The following is a 21,901-nucleotide window of genomic DNA, read 5'->3' on the forward strand; positions in this document are numbered from 1 at the left end:
TGTCTTTAATTTTTTTGTTTATTTATTAATTGATTTTATTTTTTTAAACTGTAATATACAGTTCAAAATAAAAATTTTATTTTAAAAAACATTTTAAAAAGAATGTATGTATGTATACACACACACACACACACACACACACACACACACAAATATATCTTTTTTTAAATGTAGTTTGCTTAGGAATAGTAGGGGACATGAAAGGGGAAAAAAATAAAGTAAATAAGGTGAGTAACATAGAACCAAAGAACAACTTACAAGAAGTAAAGAAAAAAATGGTCATTCATGAATATAATTTCTTCTACTATATATACTTTCTTGATCCGATAATTTGTTGTTATATATTTTGAATCCTCCCTGATGTTCTGCTGGGCACATGACAGTGTTCTCTTTTGTTTTGCTTTATTTTGTTTTGTATTCCTTTTCTGTTTTTCCTTTTTTCTTATTATGTTTCAAATTTTAAAAAAACAGAAAAAGAAAAAAGAAAACATCCTTTCATTCCCCACCACCACCCAGCTGCAAAATTTAAGGGAGATCATAAGGACATAGATCTGGGGCTGAAAGGGACCTCAGAGATGGTCTCTGGCTCCTGCCCTCAAGCAGCTTACAGTACAAAAGAATATGACACAAACCCAGTGAGAGTGGACAAAGTACCTGTGAGATTTTAGTTTCTTCCTGTGCCTGTGTCTCCCTTCCCAGCTAAAATCAGGAGCCACATTTCTCCTTCAGACCAAGGACAGGGCCATGTTTTTTTCTCTACTCTGCTTCATGTACAATAAGTGGGTAATGACCAAGAGCAATGCTGCCTCCACCAAAGCTAAGGTGGGCTCTTGGCCCCCCTCATCTCCCTCCCAGGGCCTGGTATCCCCCCACTGAAATCCCCTTAGCTTTTGTAGAGACTTCTCTCATAGAGTTCCTTCTCCAGCCTTTGGAACTAGAAGACAAAATAATACAAAGAAGAGATCACAATATTCAGAAATCAGAAGACTTAGCCCTGACACTCACTAGCTGTGGGCTTTTGAACCAGTCACATCACCACTGTAAGCTCTGGTTTTCTCAGAGAGAGAGAGATGGTTTTCTCATCTGAGAAATAGGAATAATTACCCTTTACATCACCTACCTACCACGTAGGAACCTGGTGAGGAATGTACTTTATAAATATGTTGGCATTATAAATCAGCCATTATCATTAAAGTTCTCTTTATTCTTGTAGGACTGGTTGGACACTGAGGCAAGGAGGTGGTTTCCTAAGGGGAATAAAGAAAGGCAGGGTCCGGGTCGATCCCCAACCCTTCCACCTGATAAGCCATCCTCCATCCCATGGCACCTCCAGCCGCGGGTTCCGGCTGATGCCAGACCAGCCAGAGCCTTATTGACAAACCAGTTAGCTCTGAGAGAGAAATGGGCCATGGTGCCGCCTCCGACGCCGCCCGGATCAATAGCCAGAGCTGGGGCCGAGCAGCTGGCTGCCGAGTGGATCTGAGGCGAGGGCTGCCCGGGCTAATCAGAGCCCTGGGATCAGCTGTCTCGGCAGTTATTACAAGAGCCGCTCTGGTGATTTTCAGAGTTTGCTAAAGATTTATATTCTTTCCACTGGGAGGGGACAGGGACGGGGACAGAGCTATCTCCACATGTCAGGAGGTGATGATGTTTTTATGGTGCTGTGTTTCCCATAATTTGTGAATCTTGCGTGTACACATGTGCCCAGTCACACAAGTGTATGTGTGCTCACAGTACATGCCGACACCTCTCTCGGAAGTCACTACTTGGAGACTGGGATTCAAGTGAAAGGGAATGACCTTCCCAGCAATGACCAAGGACAGAGTCTTGGGTAGGTGTTCAGGAGATCCGAGTTCTAGCCTCAGCCCTATCACTAACTTGTGACCTTGAACACTCACTCTCAGGTCTCAATTTCCTTTTTTTTTTGAAAACAAGCCTAGAAACATCTGCCCCACCTGTTGAGATTGTTGTGAGAATCCAACACCAGCCAAAATAGTTAAGTGGTCCCTGAAGACAGGTAATATTTTGTACGGTATCTAAGCTAGGTCACAGATCTAAAGCTGGAAAAAAAAATCACCAATTTTGTAATTGTCCAGTCATTTTAGTTGTGTCTGCCTCTTCATGACCCCATTTGGGGTTGGATTTTTTCTCAAAGTTTTTGAAGTCATTTGCCATTTCCTTCTTCATCTATAATATAGATGAGGAAACTGTGGCAGCAGGGTAAAGTGATTTGCCCAGAGTCAAACCACTAGTCTAAGCCATATTTGAACTCAGGAAGATCTGGGCTCCTGACTGAGCCCAGATCTCTGTGCATTTATGATACTACTTAGCTGCCCCATCATCGAGATTTTGGAGTCCCAATTCCCTCATTTTACAGATGAGTTGAGTCAAACCCAGGGAATGAAAAGGTCCTATCTAAGGTCCTACCTAACAAATCAGCGACCAAATTGGAGCCAGAGCTCAGGTCTCCTGATAACTACATATAATCCCACTGATGATAACTGGCATTTTTTGAGCAAACTTTCAAGTTTTTAAAGTGCTTGTTTTGTCTTATCTCATCTGAACAACTCTATGAAGTAGATGATTTAGGGAAAAAAGCTTAGGGGAAAAGAGGGCTTAGGACTTGCTCAAGTTCATATAGCTAATGGTGCCAATGATTTCTTTCAAAGCTAAGACTTCCTCACTCCAGGCTTAGCACCTCCATCAGCACCAGGCAGAATGTGATAAAGATCACTGACATCCCAAGATGGCCCCGGGGCTCAGCTCAGGAAACACTTGTGAAGAACTTTCTATGTGTAAAAGCTATGCTGGTGGCACAAGGCTGAAGTCAATTTCCCATGAAGATCAGCCACCCACCCACCCACCATTTAGCATTGAAGTTAGAGCCAGAAAGAAGGTTGGAGTCTGAGCCTCTCCTTTTGCACAGGAGAAACCCTTGGTCCAGAAAACAAAGACACAGAATTAGCAAATGAGGATTTGAATCCAGATCCTCTGACTACTTCTATCCCAGTTACTTAAATCAAGGTCAGTACTAAGGCTGAGCAGTTTTGCTGGAGTTTCAGGATGATCTGCCCAGCCAGGACTGGGCTCCTCCTAACAGTGCTGGGTCTCTTGAAGGATCAAGGAAAAATCATTGACCATAGAAATCATAACTTTAGGAGCTGGAAGAGACCCCAGAAATCACCTAGTCTAATCCCCTCTCTTTATAAATTGAGGTCCAGAGAAGTTAAGTCACTCAAATAGTAACAGGAATGAGATTTGAATCCAGTCTTTTTAACAAACCCAAGGGATCTCTCCACTCAGCCACCAGACTTCCAGGGGCTATTTCCTTAAGGACAAAGCAGTTTGAACCTAGTACCTAGTGTATCAGTGGATGATACACCATAAATTGGGGTTTTCAATTCAGCTCACTCAAAGTTGCTCAGTCTTGTATCTGGTTTTTCTGGGGAGAAACTATGAAGATCTGGAGGCCTGCAGTCTAGGGGAACCCTAACTCCAAATGCCTGACATCAAAGCAGCCCAAGTCTGGGAAACCCAGAGGAGAATTGGTGCCTCACAAAGACCATCTACTATGTTATCCATGCGTACCAGAGGAATCAGAGATCCCTGAAATATTAGGAACTTGGAGGGAACTTAGGGAGTCATCTAGTCTAAGGCTTTATTTCAAAACTAAGGAGACTCGGGCCTTATAAGGTAAAATGATTGACCTAAGGCCATGCACAGTAGTAAGGAACAGAGATAAGATTTGAACTCAGTCACTCTGTTTGATACAAAGAGGAATAGGATGGAACAAAGGAAGGACACAAGCAAAGTACTCTAGAAAAAATTAAGAGGGGAAAGAGGAAACACTTCAACTAGGAATATCATGGAAGGCTTCATAGAGGAGGAAGGCTGGAAAAGGCAGATTAAGCCTGGTGGGGGTGGACCTTGAGTGGCAAGCTAAGGAGTTTGCAATTTATCCTTAATAGGGAGCCAGTGAAGGTTTTTCAGAAGAGCAGCAATAGGGTCAGGACTTTCATAAAAGGGCACGTATCCGTGCTCAAGTCCCTAGCTGATCACCATCATCTGGCCCCTCCCAGGATCCCGGCTATCTGAGAAAGCCAGTCAGCCAGGCCAGCCCCTGACCCCAGTACTGGCCAGCAGCCACAGGCAGGATGGAGAGGGCAGCTATCTCAATAAGCAAAATGCCCCGGGCTAACCAGGAGCCAGTTGGAGCAGAATCATATCCAGGATTACAACAGTCCTGGCACAGCCCACCCCCTTCCTCAGAGAGGGCATTATAAGGTGGTACAGACTAGCCTGGCCCAGGGCCCACGTTCTTGGAGAAGGCTTTACTGGGGAAAAACAAGCTGGGGAGATGAGGGCTTGCTGAGCGCCAGGCTGGAAATTCCCTCCATTGCTGCTCACAGCTTCAAGCCAAACAGTTCAAGAACCCTAACACAGCCCTGGGTGAGTGGAATTAGGAATCAAAGGGCTGGCTTAGCCAGGGAGAGAGCCGAGCAGATTGTGGGATTGAGAGCTGCGAGAGACCTGTCATTAGAAATCATCTGTTCCAACCCCGTGTGTTAAAGGAAGGGACTGAGGCCCAGAGAGGGAAAGAATGTTGACTAAAATCACACAGAAAGCACTTGGAAGAGGGAAGATTCATTCCCAAGTTCTAGGTCGACTAAGATAGCCCTAGCTCTCAAATTTGGGACTGGGAAAACAAGAGCTGGAGGCAAGTTCTTTCTTCTCTAAACACAGATCTACTTGCTAGCCGTTCCCTTTGGGGACAGAATGTGTAAATTAGGGACAGGACGATAAATCCCCAAAAAGCTGTGTTCCTCACCACCACCACCAAACCCCCAAACCCAGAACCGGTTCCAGCAGGCAGCCCCATCTGACACTTGCATCACAGTGACCTCTGCTGGTGTGTCAGACAGTCATTACTGTGAGAACAAAGCTCAGGGCCAGGGGCAGCTGGAAGTGAATTGAACTGGAGTCTCTGCCATCTCTCCACATATGATTCTTTTTGTCCTAAAACTATTTCTCCAGAATGTCAGAGTGGAAAAGACATCAGAGCTTCAATTTGTACTTGAACAAGCTGTAGTTTACAGCATCCCTGACAGATGACCATCCAGCCTCCCATTTGGGGACTTCCAACAAAGATACCCCTCTACTTCAGTTTGGCCAGCCTCCCATTTGGGGACTTCCAACAAAGGCACCCCTTCACTTCATTTTGGCCAGCCTCCCATTTGGGGATTTCAACAAGGACACCCCTTCACTTCATCTTGGACAGCCTCCTATTTGGGGACTTCCAACAAAGATACCCTTTTACTTCATCTTGACCAGCTTCCTATTTGGGGACATCCAACAAAGGCACCCCTTCACTTCTTCTTGGATCAGCCTTAGTTGGGAAGGAATTTTTCCTTACACTAAATAGAAACCTGTTTCTCTCTGACTTCTTCCCACTACACTTCCCAAAAAGAGGGAGATTTAGAAACAGGCAACAGACAATCAGTGTCAGGAAATGTGCATTCAAGTGTTGGTTTTGCCACTTAGCAACTGTGCCCATGGTCAAGTGCCTTCCTTTTTCTGGGCCTCAGTTTCCTGTCTATAAAAAGAAGTTTGGATTAGCTAATTTTTAAGATCCTTTCTATGGGTAGGCAGAGGAAGGAAATGTGGTGGTCAAGCAGGCAAACAAATGAATGACAAAGAAAAGAAAGGAATCTCCTTTCATTTCCTACCTCAGAGGGTGGGGTCTTGAGTCTCCAAATCCTGGATGCCCCCAGCAGATTCATTAAGAGACTCTGCTACAGCACCCTTAATCCCCATCCTTCTGTGGGGCCCCCTTCCCCTTCCCCTTCCCTGCCCCTGGAACACGGGATCTCTTGCTTGCATTTTTCTAAACTCTGACTTCTCAGTCTGTCCAGTCAGTGGCTTTCAGCTGCAAGTTGAATAGACAGATCAAGCTAGATTTGCTAGGGCAAGGAGGCCTGGAGGGGAAAGAGGACTGAACAGAATGAGAAAGGAGATAGGAGCAGTAAATAACCAGACCCCCCCCCTTTCCTAGGCAGCCCATCAAAAGCCCAGACGCTCAGCCTTGCCGCAGCTCCAGGGAGTTGAGAATCCTGGGTCTGCGATTGGCCTGTTCTGACCTCTAGACTCATTCCCATTCCCTTCTTCTCCATCTCTAAATCTGGGTTATTTAGTCTTCAAGTGTTAGCAGTCTCTTTCTCTTTCGTTTTTCATTATCTCCTCTCCCTGAGGGGCGAGGTCAGAGCTCACTGAGCACATTAGCATGCTCCCAAGGGCCTGCTGTCTTCCAGCTGATCCCTGTACCCTAGCCTGTCTGGCCCTTACAGGCTCACCTCCAACACTCCTCTCAGCCCAGTCAGGTAATGGGCCCAAAGGACCCATATTCTCCTCCTCCTCCCCAGAGATTCAAAAAGAGCAAACAACAGAGTAGGACCCCCAGCTAAGAAGAAAAGGCACAAAGACTGTTCCAAGAGTAGTTGGACAAAAAAAAAAGAGTAGTTTCAGGGAAGAAGAAGGAAGGAAGGGAAGAAGGAAGGAATGAAGGAAGAGAGGGAGAAAGGGAGGAGGAAGGAAAGAAGAGAGGGAGGGAGGGAGGGAGGAAAGAAGGGAGGGAGGAAAAGAAGGAGAGAGGGAGAGAGGAAGGAGGGAAGAAAGGAAGATAGAAAGGAAGGAAAGAAGGAAGGAAGGAAAAGAGGGAGGGAAGATGGGTAGAAGGGAGGAAAAGAGTGAGGGAGAAAAGAAAAGAGAAAGGGAGGGAGGGGAAAAGGGAGGAAAAGGAGGGAGATAAGAAGGGAAGGAGGGAGAAAAGAAGGAAGGAAAAGGAGGGGAAGGAAGGGAGAAAAGAAAGAAGAAAGGAAGAAGGGAAGGAAGGAAGGAAGGAAGGAAGGAAGGAAGGAAGGAAGGAAGGAAGGAAGGAAGGAAGGAAGGAAGGAGAAAAAGAGAGAATGAATAATGGCTAAATTGTTTTGGCTTTTAGGAACTGCCTAGAAAAGGAGTTCCAGTTACAAAATAGGCAAGGTCTAGAAGCAGTATCCCATTTGGGGAAACAAGAGGGGCAAGTTGAGAAAGGCTAGTGAATGTATGATTTGCCTAGACTGGCTAACACACACACACATACCCTACCCAGGAGAACAAATGTGCCACCAGCAGAAGGCCTAGATTGAATCCCAGCTCTACTACTTGCTGTCTGTGTGATCTTAGACAAGTAACTTCTTTTTTCTGGACCTCAGTTTCTCCATATGTAAAAGGAATTTATATTGGATGATCTTTAAGTCCCTTCCCACTTTAGATCCTATCATAGCTATAGGATCTCTCTGCACCCTTTGCCACCATTCCTGGTCCCCGCCCCAAATCCAGGCATCCATCCTTTGCACACAAACATCCCCAGCCGGCCCCTGTGAGCTTGGCAGTTTCTGCACGTAGAGAGCCCGGGGATGGACTGATTGATCTGTAACACTTAAAAAAATAATAATGGTTTGATCGTTACTGAGGATTAAAAGTAATCCTTTGGCCACAGCTATTGTGGGAACGTTATTCACGATTCAGTGAGTTGGCTGGGGACACCCTAACCCCCTGAAGGCACTCCTTTCTTGAGAGTCGACTGCAAGACAGGAACAAAGGGATGGATTCTGGAGTTTTGGTGGGTACACCCCAGAACCATCATTTCCTTGGCCTGTACTGGAACTATTAAGGCCATCAAACCCATCCCTCTATTACAAGCCATCTCTCTCTCTGTCTCTCTCTGTCTCTGTGTGTGTCTGTGTGTATTTCTCTCTGCCTTTCTCTCTCCGTGTCTCTCTGTCTCTCTCTGTCTGTCTGTCTCTCTCTTTCTCTCTATATATTTTTCTATCTCTCTCCTCTTTGTGTGTCTTTCTCTGTCTCTCTCTGTGTCTCTCCTCTCTCTCTCCCTGTCTCTCTGTCTTTGTCTCTCTCTGTCTCATTGTCTCTCTCTGAGAAAGAGACAGAGACAGAGAATGTAATAAGATTATATCAAAATTTTAAGCTTTTTAAGAGTGTGGATACAATGATATTTCAAGGGCTCTTCTGAGTTAGCTTTTCCCATATTCCTATAGGACAGCACAAAATATTCCTTGGACCTTGGAGATTTGCATACACTAAGTATTTAATAGATGCTTTTTGAGCTGAGCTGAATTTCTGAATCTCTGGTTCTGAGTGCCTCTAAAGCAAAACAATTCATAATGTCTATCATCTGCTTTCTGTTTTGTTTGTGCCAAATGTTTAAACCCAAAAAGTCTTTCCCAGCACTTTTAGATCCTTTATCCAGCCATTTCTTATTCCTTCTCTCTCTAAGAGTCCAAGGTAGATTCAGGATATCAGATTAAACCAAAATGATCAGATGAAAAGTATAAGATGGGGGAGAAGGAGAAAGAGAAGGAAGGGAGGGAGGAAGGAAAGAAGAAAGAAGGAAGGAAGAAATAGAGAAAGGAGGAAAGGGAGAAAAGAGGGAAGAGAAGGGAGGGAAGGAAGGAGAGAAGAGAGAGGGAGGAAGGGAAAGAGGGAGAGAGGGAGAAGGAAAGGAGGAAGGGAAGGAAGGAAAAAGGGAAGAAGGAGGGGGGAAAAGGAGGAGGGGAAGGAAGATCAAGATTTGCATTCATTTTGAAGATGTCACTGAGTTTGGTATTATCCTGTTTGGCCATGATCTGTAGCCCCACTCCCTCGCTAGATCCAAAGCCAGAAATATTGATTGAGCCCCGCTCTGACCAGAGCACTGTGCAGACAACAACAGGGAAATAGAAAGATGAGAGACTGCCCTCTAGAAGCTTACAATCTAATCAGGGAATGAGATACCCAGATGATGGCAACACAATGTCATATGGCAGATAATTTAGAGGGGTGCAAAATGGTCTTTGAAGACTCATGGTGGGGGCAAGGTAGATCAAAAAAGAAGCAGCACTTTTGTTGTACTTTAAATGACAGGTAGGAATTCAATAGGCAAAGAAGAAGAAAGGGAAATATTTCAAACAAGCAATCATTCAATAAACACGTATTAATGCCTACTATGTGCCAGACACTAAGAGCTAAAGATATAAAGAGAGGCAAACGACAGTCCTTATATTCAAGGAGCTGGGGGAGAAGGAGAGGCAATATGATGCAAACACATTCATACAAAGCAAGCTACATCCTGGGTAAATAGGAAATTTGGAGTCTGGGGGAGTTGTTCGGTTTGTCTGGATAGACTACACATAATGAAAGTAATTTTAGATAAAACAGGACAGGTAGCACGGCACCAGATTGTGGAGGGCCTTGGCTGCTTGGGAAAGAAATGTGACCTTTATTCAGGACACCAGACAGAATAATTACAAGAAGAATTCTGAACAGTCATGACATAATTATACCTCTATTTGTAAGAAAGATTTTTCTTTTACAGTATAAAAGATGTGTTGGAATGAGGAGAGGAAGAAAGCAGGATAGGGAGAAAGGAGAGGGAGGAAGTCCTACAAGGAAGCTATTAGCATAGTCCAGGCAGGCAGCAATAAGGGCTTGAACTCTAGCGAGATGCGGTGGGAGCCGAGAATAAGGGATGCACACAAGGGAGTTGAAATCAACAGGACCTAAGAAATGCTTGGATATGAGTGGAAGAGAAGGAAAGTCTGAAGTCATCCCAAAGATGTAGACGTGGAGAGATGAGTTAACGAGACAGAATGAGGTAAGGAGCAGCTAATAGATTTTAGGAGAAAATATAAGGAGCTTAATTTTACATAGAAATGGTAGATAGTTCCCATCAACCCCAGGTTCTCGCCAATCTCCCAGTCATCACTAACCCTCAGCATCTGGTCAGTTCTGTTGTTGGACCAACAGGTCTGTAGAAGTGATCCCAGTGTTCAGGAAACCGTGTGAATTAGCCCAAAGGCAGGACTGATTCTTGTATGACCAGTTTTGCTGTTGTCCTGATCACAGACTCATCCTTAACCCTGGATATAGACTGAATCCTAACCCTGATCACAAAATGAGCCCCCCAGACTAAGCCCTGACCTCCACCTGGTACACACACTCACACTCACACTCACACACACACTCACACTCACATACACTCATACACACTCACATTCACACACACACACACTCACACTCTCACACACACATTCACACTTACACATACTCACACTCACTCGCACACACACAAACACACATACACTCTCACTCACACACATTCACACACACTCACACATACACACTCACATTCACACACACACACACTCACTCTCACACACATTCACACACACATTCACACATACTCATACACACAAACACACAAATGCATACACACTCATACACACAAACACACACACTCATACACACACTCACACAAACACACACTTATATACACACAAACACATACACATTCACACATACACTCACACACACTCACATACACACTCATACACACACACACATACACACACACACACAACTTTACCCAAATCACCATCCACCATCTTGAAAACCCTGTTTTCCCATGCATCTGGCTGAAGGATTATGGACAATTGAGTGCAGCTTGTCTCCATTGCAGCAGATAGCAATCTGAGCCAGAGCAAGCAAAGCCAAATTAGGCATCCTATATCCTAGTCCCCACTAAATGGTCTTTGCCTCTGGATGCTGGGGATTGATAACTAATTCATTGTGAATTCCCTGGCAAATATAAAATCTATAGATTTGTTCATTCATGTGTGTGTGTGTATGTCTCTATCTCCTATGGGCAGGAGAGTTAAATGCTTGGATGGGACTCAGTGAAATGAAATCATTATGAATATTTAAGAGTCAGAGGCTTTTGAGAATAATCAGGGGTCTAGAAACAGCCTTTTAGAGCCCAACTCAAATGTCACCTTTTCCATGGAGCCTTCCCTGATTTCTACCATCACCTCAGCCTACAAAGACCTCTCCTCATCAGACCATTTTGTTCTGAGCATTTTGTTCATTCCTCTCTGATGCACTGATGATGTAAAGTCAGTTTTCTGTGTGTGTCTCATCACATTACTAGTCTGTGAGCTCCACGAAAGCTGCCATCTCTTAGAAATATCATCTTGTCAGCCTTGTGGGGCATGGATTGCAGAGGGGAGCTCCTGGAGACCAGGAGAGCAAATAGGAAGCTCTTATAATAATCCAGGCAAAAGGGCTTGAGGTCAGATCAGAACCATCTGACAGGTGGGGACAGACGAGAGAGCTGCTACCAAACACTTGACTCAACAAGACATGTGCCAAGGGAGGGAAACGGTTTTAAGGGAGAGCAAAGATAAGAGATAATGTTTTTAAAGTGCCCTGAATTTTCTGAATCACCATCAAATGCAAGCTGTGATCATCATGAGTAAGACAACAACCTAAGAATTTGTCAGGAAGGGCCCAAGCATCCTGAGCCATGCCTTAGAGGAAGGTGAGTAATAAGAAAAACAATTAGTAGGTGCAGATCAGGCCTAAGTGGTAGACTTGCCTCTGCCCACCTTCCAAGCCCACATCCTCAGCTCCAGCCACGTCTGTAAGCCTCAGTTTCCCCATCAGCAAAATGACATTTTAAACTAGGTGGTCTCTAAAGCCTTTGTTCTAAAACTTATGATCCTGAATGTCCCCCACCAACGTTTGTTGGTTGGTGAGCTGCCAGAATGTATTCTACCAACAGAGATGAGCACCTTCTCTGCCCTCCTGGAGAATGATCTGGGACAGAGCCATTATTTCTTAGAAGTGGTCCTTGAACCCAGGTCTTCTGATTTCTAGCCAGTCTTGTATATATTGTGCTATGTTCCCTACTCCCCTTGTTCATATTCCTTATCTTTGTTCATGTTGTCCTTCCACTTGTAATTCCCCCTCCCCATTCTCTCTCTGAATTTTACCCATTCTTCAAGTCCACATAAAATCCTATCTCTTCCAGGAAGATCCCCCTAACTACTCAGACCAGCAAGGATCTCATCCTTCTCTAAGCTCCTTCAGCTCTTATTGTCTGTAAAGTCACATTTGGCAATTAATCACAAACCCATAAGGCCTCAGGGCATCTCCCCTGTGGTCTTGAGCTGCTATTTTAATCCTTTATTATTATTTAACCTTTCATATATTCAGATCCTGTCTCCTCAGCCAGGCTGTGGGCCCCTGGGGACCAATCCTTGGCTCAGGGCACTACCCACATAGGGGATCAGTCAATGTTTGTGGAATTGATTTGGGTTTGATTTGAGCACAGCTGGGAAAGTGACTCATAGACTTGAAGAATGTCAGAGCTAGTAGAGACTTTAAAGATCATCAAATCCAATACTCTTATTTTGCATATGAAGAAAATGAAACACAAAGATATTGACTTGTCCAACATCACATACTAAGGATTAAAATTAGGGTTGACCCCAAGCAGGGACATGCTGATAAATGTTTAGTAACTAGCCTTCTAGAGAAAAAAATTCTTAGTGCAACATACTTTTACATTTAATCTGTTTTATTAACATTTTCTATCTCACTTTATCATAAATCTAGACAATCAACAGAATGATAAATCAAATCCCAATTTGAAGCATTTGCCATTTCCAAGGAGTGAATGCTCACACTGAGAAATTTAACAATCAGCTCCTTCAAATCTGTTCAAGCAGGTTCCAGCACACCTCGGAACTCCAGTCTTCTGACTTTGAGCCATCCCCTGGATGTCATGGTACCAGAGATAGCCAAAAGGCATCTCATTCAATCCAGTCCCTCATTTTACAGTTAGGAAAACTGAGTCTTACAGCACTTATAGTCAGAGTAAATAAGTACATAGTTATTCTCGTCACTTCCAGCTCCATGATCTTCATAAAAGAAGGGTTCTGTCCGAGTGGAGGCTGGAGAAGAATCATTTGGGGTGCATAGAAGCGCCCAGAAATGCAATCACGAGCAGTGTTGCTACCCCCCAGTGACTTAGTTACACAGAGATAGAAGGATTGAGAAATAGAATACTAAGGGAACAGCAGGTAAGGCAAAATGAAATATAGACAATGAACCAGATTTCTTGGGTTTGCTTTTCATTTTTTACATAAAATAAGGTTTGGAAGGGCTTAGAGAAGGATAGGTCCCCTTCCATAGATCTGAGTATTCGGAGGGAACGGCGTGTCCAGGAGGAACCAGAGAAGGAAGGCTGGGGATCTTTCTGTAAGCTATGCTCTGTGACTATACTGTCTACCTGTAATTTGCTGATCTGGACTACAAGATTGCTCAAATGGAAGGAAAGTGGCTTCTTACCCTCTAAATGACAGCTGTGTGTGATATTATATAGAGGAGGAGGAACAGATGAGAATTCAGGGTCAAGGCTGTGTTCCCCAGTCAACTATCCAACATTTATTTAGCTTTATTCACTACAAGGCCCTGTACCACAGACTAAAGGTAGAAAGAAATATATAAAGATAGATATGACATAGACTCTAGTCTCAATTAGTGTATCACCTTTTTTTTTGACTGGGGGTTGCAAGTAGGTTAAAAACATAAAACAATAAATTGTGATACAAAGGAGAATTTAAATGTAAAAGGCAAAGTGCTATGAGGTATTTTTAGAGAGTTCAATTGATTTGGGATGGGGGAAGGGGGACTGAAGACTTCCTAGAGGGTGATACCTGGAGTGCTTCCAGCTCTACAGTAGAGTTGGAGATGAGGAGGGATACTCCATTGAAGAATATCTGGTTTGTCTTGGAACTCTATCATACACACTTGGTGCTAAGCTTCTGGAAGGTAGGGGAGTCCCAGGTTTAAGGTTTAGACAAGGAGATTATTGGGGAAGGTTGAAAGGGCCAGTATGCACAGAGTGAACTCAAAATCCCATGGAGATTATTTTAATGGCAGCTAGATGGCCTAGTGGATAGAGTATAGGCCCTGAGTTCAAATGCAGCCTCGGATACTTAACATTTACTAGTTCTGTGATGATGGATGGACATAACCCCAATTATCTCACAAAAAAAAAAGAGTCTTCTAGCCAGCTTTGTCTCAACATCAGCAGCCCCTTCTTGCCTGGACACTCATAATTGGGAATTAGGTAGAGGAGAAGGAGGAGCAAAAGTCCAGGAACTGAAGGAAAAAAAGGGACTGGGGCAGAGAACCACTGATATTATCTTCCAGAATTTCATCGCTGGCACAGTAGATAGAGTTCTGGACCTGGAATCAGAAAGATCCCATTTCCTCATTCTAAAATGGGGATAATAGCACCTCCCTTCCAGGAGTTTTGTGAGGATAAAATGAGATCATATGTATAAAGCAGAAGCTAGCTATTATCATTATCATTCCCTGCCGCATCATTCACCAGAAGAAGGTCTTGCGGAGAGCATGTGGGTAGGCTTGGGGCTTCTGTCCCCATCTGTCTGACCATTGCCTTTTTCCCTTCACTCTCAGAGACTAGCTGATGCTGCAGAGAAATTCCAGAAGGCCCATCGTTGGCAAGACAACATCAAGGTAAGGAAGAGCTTTGTTGCCCCATAATCCATCTCTCACTTTTCTGGTCCCCAGACATTTTCAAAGAAATCTAGTTTCATGTTTTTCCAAGTCCACAAAATAACTAAGGAATAGCAAAGCTGAAACCCTTGTGGAGACTAAAATGAATGAATTTCTAGGGAGCACATGTTTTGTCTGTGCACAGATGAGGGCTAGAAAGAAGTCTAAGGTGGCTAACTGGTACCCCATTGTGGTGTGTCCATGCTAATCCCCAGAGCAGCCCAGAGCCAAGGCAAGACACTTGGGCAAAGCTTGCAGATTGCCTAAACACACACACACATACACACACACACACACACACACACACACACACACACAAACGCAATGTGTTACTGTCCACAGGAGGCTTGGTGCCTTTATGTTTGTTAACATTCGAGTTATCACAAAATCAATCCCTACAACCTAGACTGAAGTTTTTCTATCATTTATTTATTAGTTAAGTGTATTCAAACACTCAGATGAGTCTGTGAGGATTTCCTCCAGCAATGCAGATCCACGCCCTCCCCATGACCATATACCCATCCCATGTGGCTCCTGTCCATGTCCTCCCCTAAGCTTGACATGCTTGGGGAGTGGGGAGGGATGGAGCCGTCCTCGAGTTCTCCTGACATCTTGAGAGTGCTTACAAAAAACATTTCTAAAAATAATATCCCATGCCTTTAGCCCAGCCTCTGTCCCACTCCCCCTACATTCCACATTAGAAAGTCCATGGGAAATATATCTTCCATTATATCACAGACTTCCCATTTCATACTGCATTACCAATTTGCCATAATTCCTTATGATGCAGGTACTAAGATGATAATTCAGATAATATTACAAAAACATTCTTCAATTTATATCTTTTTTTAAAGTGGGGAGGGGTTAGATCGTGATACAAGAAGAAAGGCTCGAGTTCAGAACTGGATGTATCACTTAGCATCATAACTTCAAAGCTGGAAAGGAAATCATAGGTCATTTAACCCAAAGTTTCTTAAACTTTTCCTCCTCATGACCTCTTTCATCTGAGAAATATTTATGTAACCCCAGATACATAAGTATATAAATAAAATAGGTAAACAAATCAAACATTTACCAATAATAAATCATAATTTCACAACCCCACATTCAGTTGCAAGATGCCATATTTTAAGAAGCTGGGATGTAGCCCAACCCATTCAGTTTTCAGTTGAGAAAGCTGAGACCATGGGAAGTTAGTGACGTTAAAGGCACTGTCCCAGTTGAAATTCTCTGAGAATTTCCCAGGATTTCTCTGGGAAATTCCCAGAATTGTCTGAGATCTTTTTCCATCAGGTTTGAACTGCAGGAGGTTGTTTTTATGCCTTTATGTTATGAGGAAGAGGAATCTGGGGACAGAGGCTTATTCTGCTTCATCCATTCTCCATTTAGGAATGCCTCCCAGGTGCCATGAGAACCCAGCCTCTATCTACCCTATCCCCCCTTCCAGCATGTCCTCTCCCTCAGGTTGAAGCCTGCCCTTTGGGGGGAGAAGAGGGACTAGCAGGGAAGCTGCTATTAAAACAATTGCATTTAATTTTGTAATCAGGGCCTGGGTAAAGCTCTATGGGGAGTTCTGCCTACGAAATGGTCCCAAATTACAAGGGGAATACAAAAGGGAGAAAAAAAGTGTTTTCCTTTCAGAGTTCAGGGAGGCCAGTTTGGTGGGGAATCTTGTCTCTGGGGCCTGCTGAGGACATAGCAGTTTGCTCCCTTCATTGGCATTCCAGTGACCAAAAAGCCACTTAGAATAGTACGGGTCACGTCCAATTTAGCAGAGCTGAGCTCCAAAGGTTCCTATATAAACTAGTTGTTTGGGAAATCGGAAGCCATCTTCCCAGGGGAGGCAACAGTGATCAATGTTCCCAGGCTACATTGTCACTACATTATGATTCTGTATCTATAAATCCAGCTTCAGTTCTTGGTCTTGAGCAAAAGAAGGAGTGGATAGGAAGAGGAGATAAGAATTAAGCAATGGGACCGAGGAGGAGAATAAAAGATTTATAAGAACCTGAAATAATTTACCCAAAGGTCTCATGGTTCCTCAACACTTCTAGAAGGTTAAGAATTAAAAGATCTTTTGCACTCACTGGAGAAGGATAGTACTCTCTCTCTCTTCCTCCTCAAATTACATTTTATTTACTTACTTAATCTATTGATCAATAAATATTTATTAAGTGCCTATATGTGTCAAGCATTAAGCTTTGGATATAAATATGAAATGTTTAAGTTTTGCATCAATCACACCAATGTAAGCTTCTGGAGGACAAGCACTTCTTGTCAAAGTCTTCATATCCCCAGCCCCTAGCACAATGCTTTATACCATTGTAGATGTTTAATAAATACTTATTGAATAGAATTGAATTCCAGGCAGAGAGTCAAAAGAAAAAGTGATAGATTATAGAAAGTGTAAAAAAAAAAAACCCACACAGGACAGGAGAACCTGGAAATCGCCCTAAATTAATGTTTTTTGTACGTTTGCGTCACCTTTTATACCCAAACCTAAAGATTGTCTAAAAACTCTTAAAATAAAAGATTATTTAGGGGCAGCTAGGTGGTGCATTGGATAGAGCACCAGCCCGGAAGTCAGGAGAACCTGAGTTCAAATTTATTCTCAGACACTTAACACTTCCTAGCTGTATGATCCTGGGCAAGTCACTTAACGCCAACTGCCTCCACAAAAAAAAAAAAAAAAAAAAAAAGATTATTTGTAAGAACTGAAGCTTTGAGGGTGGGAGAGATGGCATGTAATAAGAGAGAACAGAGGAGGCCAGAATTACTCTAAGTGGGGCCATTTGTAAAGTACTAAATGAGGAGCTACCTTTGCTGAACTCTTATATAGTAGGCTTAGCAATAGCTTTGTTTCCTGGATAGAAGGAAGGCCAGAAACACTAGGAAAAAGGTGTAGAAGAAGGGAGGAGGGGTGACAGAATGGAGAGCACATAGAGGGCAGGGTGGGTTAAAAATAAAATACTACTAAGGAGAGACAGGGTGGAAAGAGAGAATAAAAGGATATGCAGGGGAGAAAATAGGATGGAGGGAGCTGGTAATCATAGCTGTGAATGTGAATGGAATGAACTTTCCTATAAAACAGAAGCAAATAACAGAGTAGATTAAGTAGAATCCCACAATATGTTGTTTACAAGAAACACATTTGAAACAGAATAAGGGTAAAAGGCTGGAGCAGAATTTATCATCTTTAGCTGAAGCAAAAAAAAAGCAAGGGTAGCAATTCTGATCACAAAAGTAAAAATAGATCTACTTAAAAGAGATAAGGAAGGAAACTATATCTTGTTAAAGTATACCAGAGACAATTAAGTGGTATTGATATTAAATGTATATGCACCAAATGGTAGAGCACCCAAAAGACTTGGAAAAGAAGTTAAGTCAGTTATAGGAAGAAATACACAGCAAAACTATACTAATGGGGGACATCAGCCTTCACCTCTCAGAATCAGATAAATTTAACCACAAAATAAACAAGAAAGAAACTAGGGAGGTTAATAGAATCCTAGAAAACTTAGATATGATGGACCTCTGAAGAAAATTTAATAGGAACAGGAAGGAATACACCTTTTTCATAGCAGTATATGATATCTATACAAAAACTGACCATGTATTAGAGCATAAAAACCTCACAATCAAATGCAGAAAGGCAGAAATAGTAAATGCTTCCTTTTCAGACCATGATGCAATAAAAGTTAGATTCAATAATTGGCCAGGGAAAGATAGACTAAAACCATTTGGAAATTAAAGATTCTAATTCTAGAGAATAAGTGAGTCAAAAACCAAATCATAGAAACAATCATTAATTTCATCCAAGAGAATGACAATAATGAGACAACATACCAAAACCTAGGAAATGAAGCCAAAGCAGTTCTTAGGGGAAATTTCATATCTCTAAATAGTTATATCAATAAAATAGAGGGAAAAAAGGAAATCAATGAATTGGGCATGCAATTAAAAAAGCTAGAAAAAAGAAGACCCAGGTTCAAACCTAGCTGTGTGATCTTGAACAAGTCACTTAACCACTACTTGCCTCCATTTTCTCAACTATAAAGTGGGAATAATTATAATTATTCCCTACTTCCTAGGATTGTTATGAAAATGAAATGAACCGTATTTACAATGTGCCTAGAACAGTGTCCATGTAAACACTAAGTGCTTAATAAATGCTTATTTACTTCCCTTCCAAAGCCAGTTTTGAATTTAAAAAAAGAAAAAAAAACAGTAGCTTGGTATTTCCCTTCCCCCCCACCCACCCAATTCTCAACTGAGATTTCTTCCCAGGCTCCATGTTTCTGTCCCTTCATGGGCATAGTAAAAAGATGCTTGGTTTTGGAATTTGAAAGTCTGAGTCAAGTCCCAACCCTCCTTCTTATGCCATGTGTGATCTTATACAAATTACATCATCTTCCAAGGCCTCAGTTCTTCATTTGTAAAATCAGGAGGTTGGGATAGATAGATGCTTGCTAAAATTCTTTCCAAATCCAGATCTTGTGACTAGTATAAATGTCAGCCTCTTCTAAATATCCCGGCAATCAATAGTTCCTGCTAATTCTTGGCTCTTACAAATCCACAAACAGGAACACCCAGGGCATCTCATGCAGGCTCAAGGAAATGTGGGAATTTAAAAGACCCTAGAGTTACCTGATCCTTATACAAACAGAGAAGCTTAAGAAGAGGAATTCGGCCATTTGACAAATTAATTCAGCTTATATTAAAGGGTTCTTTGTGAGGAGAGACCTAGAAAAGATTCTCTGCCTTTAAAGAGCTCACAGTTAGTAAGGGGTTAAGCCACTAATCCAGGGATTCTTAACCTTTCTTATATCATTGTCCTCTGAGAATATGATAAAGAAGCCTATAGACCACTTCTTGGGAGAAAGGGAAGGAAATATTTAGAACTGTACTAAAAAATTTATTCTTAATAAATATTATCTCATTTGATCCTCACAACAAGCCTAATGGGTAAGGGCTATTATTATCCTAATTTTCTAGATGAAAACATGAGGCAAACAAAAATTAAATGACCTGCCCAGCATCACACAGCCAGTAAGTATCGGAGGCTAGATTTTAACTCTGGGTCATCATGCCTTGAAGTCCAGTGCTATATCTAATACAACACCAGCTGGCTCTCAGAATAATCTTTTTAAGTGTGCAAAACAAAATACATAGGGTTACAATGAAAAATAATTATATTTAAATTCAATTATCGAAAAAAGAAATAAAAAATAAATTCAGTTATCAAAAAAAATTGAACAAATTCATGGACCCAGAGTTAAGCCCAGCACCCCCCAAGCTTTAGGTTTACATAGACTGGATCCAGCACCAAGAAACAGTCTCAAAAAAAAAAAAATCATATCTCTTTGCCTCATTTCCTCCCTACCCAGAAATTCCTATGGGAAATCTCCAAATATGGCTCCAATTAGATAGTGAACAAATATAGCTCACTTCTAGGTCTCCACAGATATGAGTAAAAGGATCTCCAGTTTCTTTTCAGTACCAAAAGTAACAAGTACTAGAATCACCTTTAAACAAATGGAAAATGCACTAAAATCATACAAAGTAATCACAGTCACACCCATAAACAATCAATTCCATGCTCTTCCCTCTAAGTCTCACCTTTTCCTCCAGACCACACACACACACAATCCTTCAGATTCAAATCAGTTCTCTGAGAAGCTATGGGTTATGACAATAGTAAAAGCTATCAAAGAATCCACCAAGATATAAATCTTTATGTAAAAATAAACAAGCACAACTATCTCATTAGCATGCAAATTTGCTTTCATCTTTAATAAATGGTAAAATTATACGTACACCAAAGAACTTTTCTAAAATAAATTTCTTTACGACTTATTATCAGTAAATGTTTTGATTTGTATACCTCTTTTATGTACCTATATATCCGGGGTTGCATTAAAATTTCTTGGGAGAAAAGGGGTCTTAAGTGGAAAAAATTTAAGAAAGTCCTGATTTGGGCACCCCTCAGAATGAAAGTAACCTTGGAATTGTGGTCCCCTGACGTTCCAAGGATGCATATAAGCCTCAACCTTATAGTGTTACCCTAACAGCTTGGACTTTTCCAGATAGAAAATGAATTTGGAGTTTCTCAAGAAGCATCTTTTCATCAGTTACCACTGGACCAATATATCTGAATAGCTCATAATATTAGGAAAGGACAAAGTTCAGGATTTTTTATTCCCCTGCCTAGTGACCTTATTTCCTTGAAGCTCTCCCAGCTTCAGAGGCCACACATACTACTTACCCTCTTCTCCCCAGGAGACTGGAACTGCTCAGAAACTCTTTCATCTTCTTTCTATAATAAATCCCATAACTCTACAGGAGCTCTTGCCATTCCTGCAGAAAGAAGAGAGCTCCCAAATCCTCAGGAACTCTAATCATTGGCCACAAGGTTTCACTCTCCATGGTTGCCATATTTCCAACTGAGAAATTACACCATTGCCCTCCTTGGCCGAGTCCCAGCATTCTTGAACGTTAGGGTTGCTAGAGAAGCAAGTATGTCAATGTTTCCCCTTCTCAATGTAGAGGATGGGTCCAGTGACTCTCTTCTCAGGGATAGCACATTTATTTCCTATGTGTCTGCCCCAAAGCTACCATTAACATGTCCAGGGAAGGAGGGCATTTGTAAACACAGGCTTCTCTTGCTCCCCCATCCCTAAGGTTCTGGTCAATCTTAGCTCTGCTGCTCTTGCATCAATCTCCTAAAAAAGGGAAAAGGCCCAACTCTGCATGGAAGACTGCCATTTAGAGAGGCCCAGCATATAAGAATGGCTCCTGAGCTGTCACTGCTCTGGAAGATCAGTAAGAATTTTACCTTTCCCCATTCTCAGTCTTAAGTAAGCTTAAGCCCTTCATTGGAGGACATAATAAAAATCACCTTACAAGCCCATCAAATTAATCAGAGAACTTCTCTGGTGACCCTCTTCGAAGACCAACTATGCTAGAAAGTCACACAGTAAATGTATTATTGAAATATAAGTAAAATGCTGTAGGAGTGATGGGAGGGAAATTTTACTGACCAGGGAAAATCAGGAAATGGTTTGTGGAGAAAATGACATTTTAGCTGAGATTTAAAATATAGATAGGAAAACAAGTTTGAGGAAAAGAGGAAGAGCTTTATAGACATTACAAATAAGGTAAGCAAAGGCATGGAGGTAGAAGGGCCCAGAGTGTGTTTGGAGTTGTGGGGTGGGTGGGGGATGAACAGACAGAGAGTTGTTCAGTTTGACTGTTAGAGAGAGGTGGGGAAGAGCATAAAAAAAAAACTCTGTAAATGTAAAGGAAGGCTCACAAAAGACATTGCCCTCCTCACCAGTGTTAATTTAAGGGTGGGAATTTTAGAGGGGGAGGTAATGTTCCTAAACCATGGCTGACTTTATTCTGGAACTAAAATAATCCTAAACTACATCAAGAAAAGCAAAGT

General features: G+C 42.2%; 1 protein-coding gene across 2 annotated transcripts in view; it reads left to right on the forward strand.

The window, feature by feature from the left end:
- The window catches only part of CACNA2D2 (calcium voltage-gated channel auxiliary subunit alpha2delta 2), a 423,504-nt gene that overhangs the window by 326,981 nt on the left and 74,622 nt on the right, over positions 1–21,901 (forward strand). For both annotated transcript variants that reach the window (XM_031958716.1, XM_031958707.1), the window contains exon 4: positions 14,359–14,418. In XM_031958716.1, the coding sequence (XP_031814576.1) occupies positions 14,359–14,418 (60 nt within the window). The remainder of the gene's footprint in view (positions 1–14,358; positions 14,419–21,901) is intronic.

The sequence above is a fragment of the Sarcophilus harrisii genome, chromosome 1 (assembly GCF_902635505.1).
Source record: "Sarcophilus harrisii chromosome 1, mSarHar1.11, whole genome shotgun sequence".
Taxonomy (NCBI): Eukaryota; Metazoa; Chordata; class Mammalia; order Dasyuromorphia; family Dasyuridae; genus Sarcophilus; species Sarcophilus harrisii.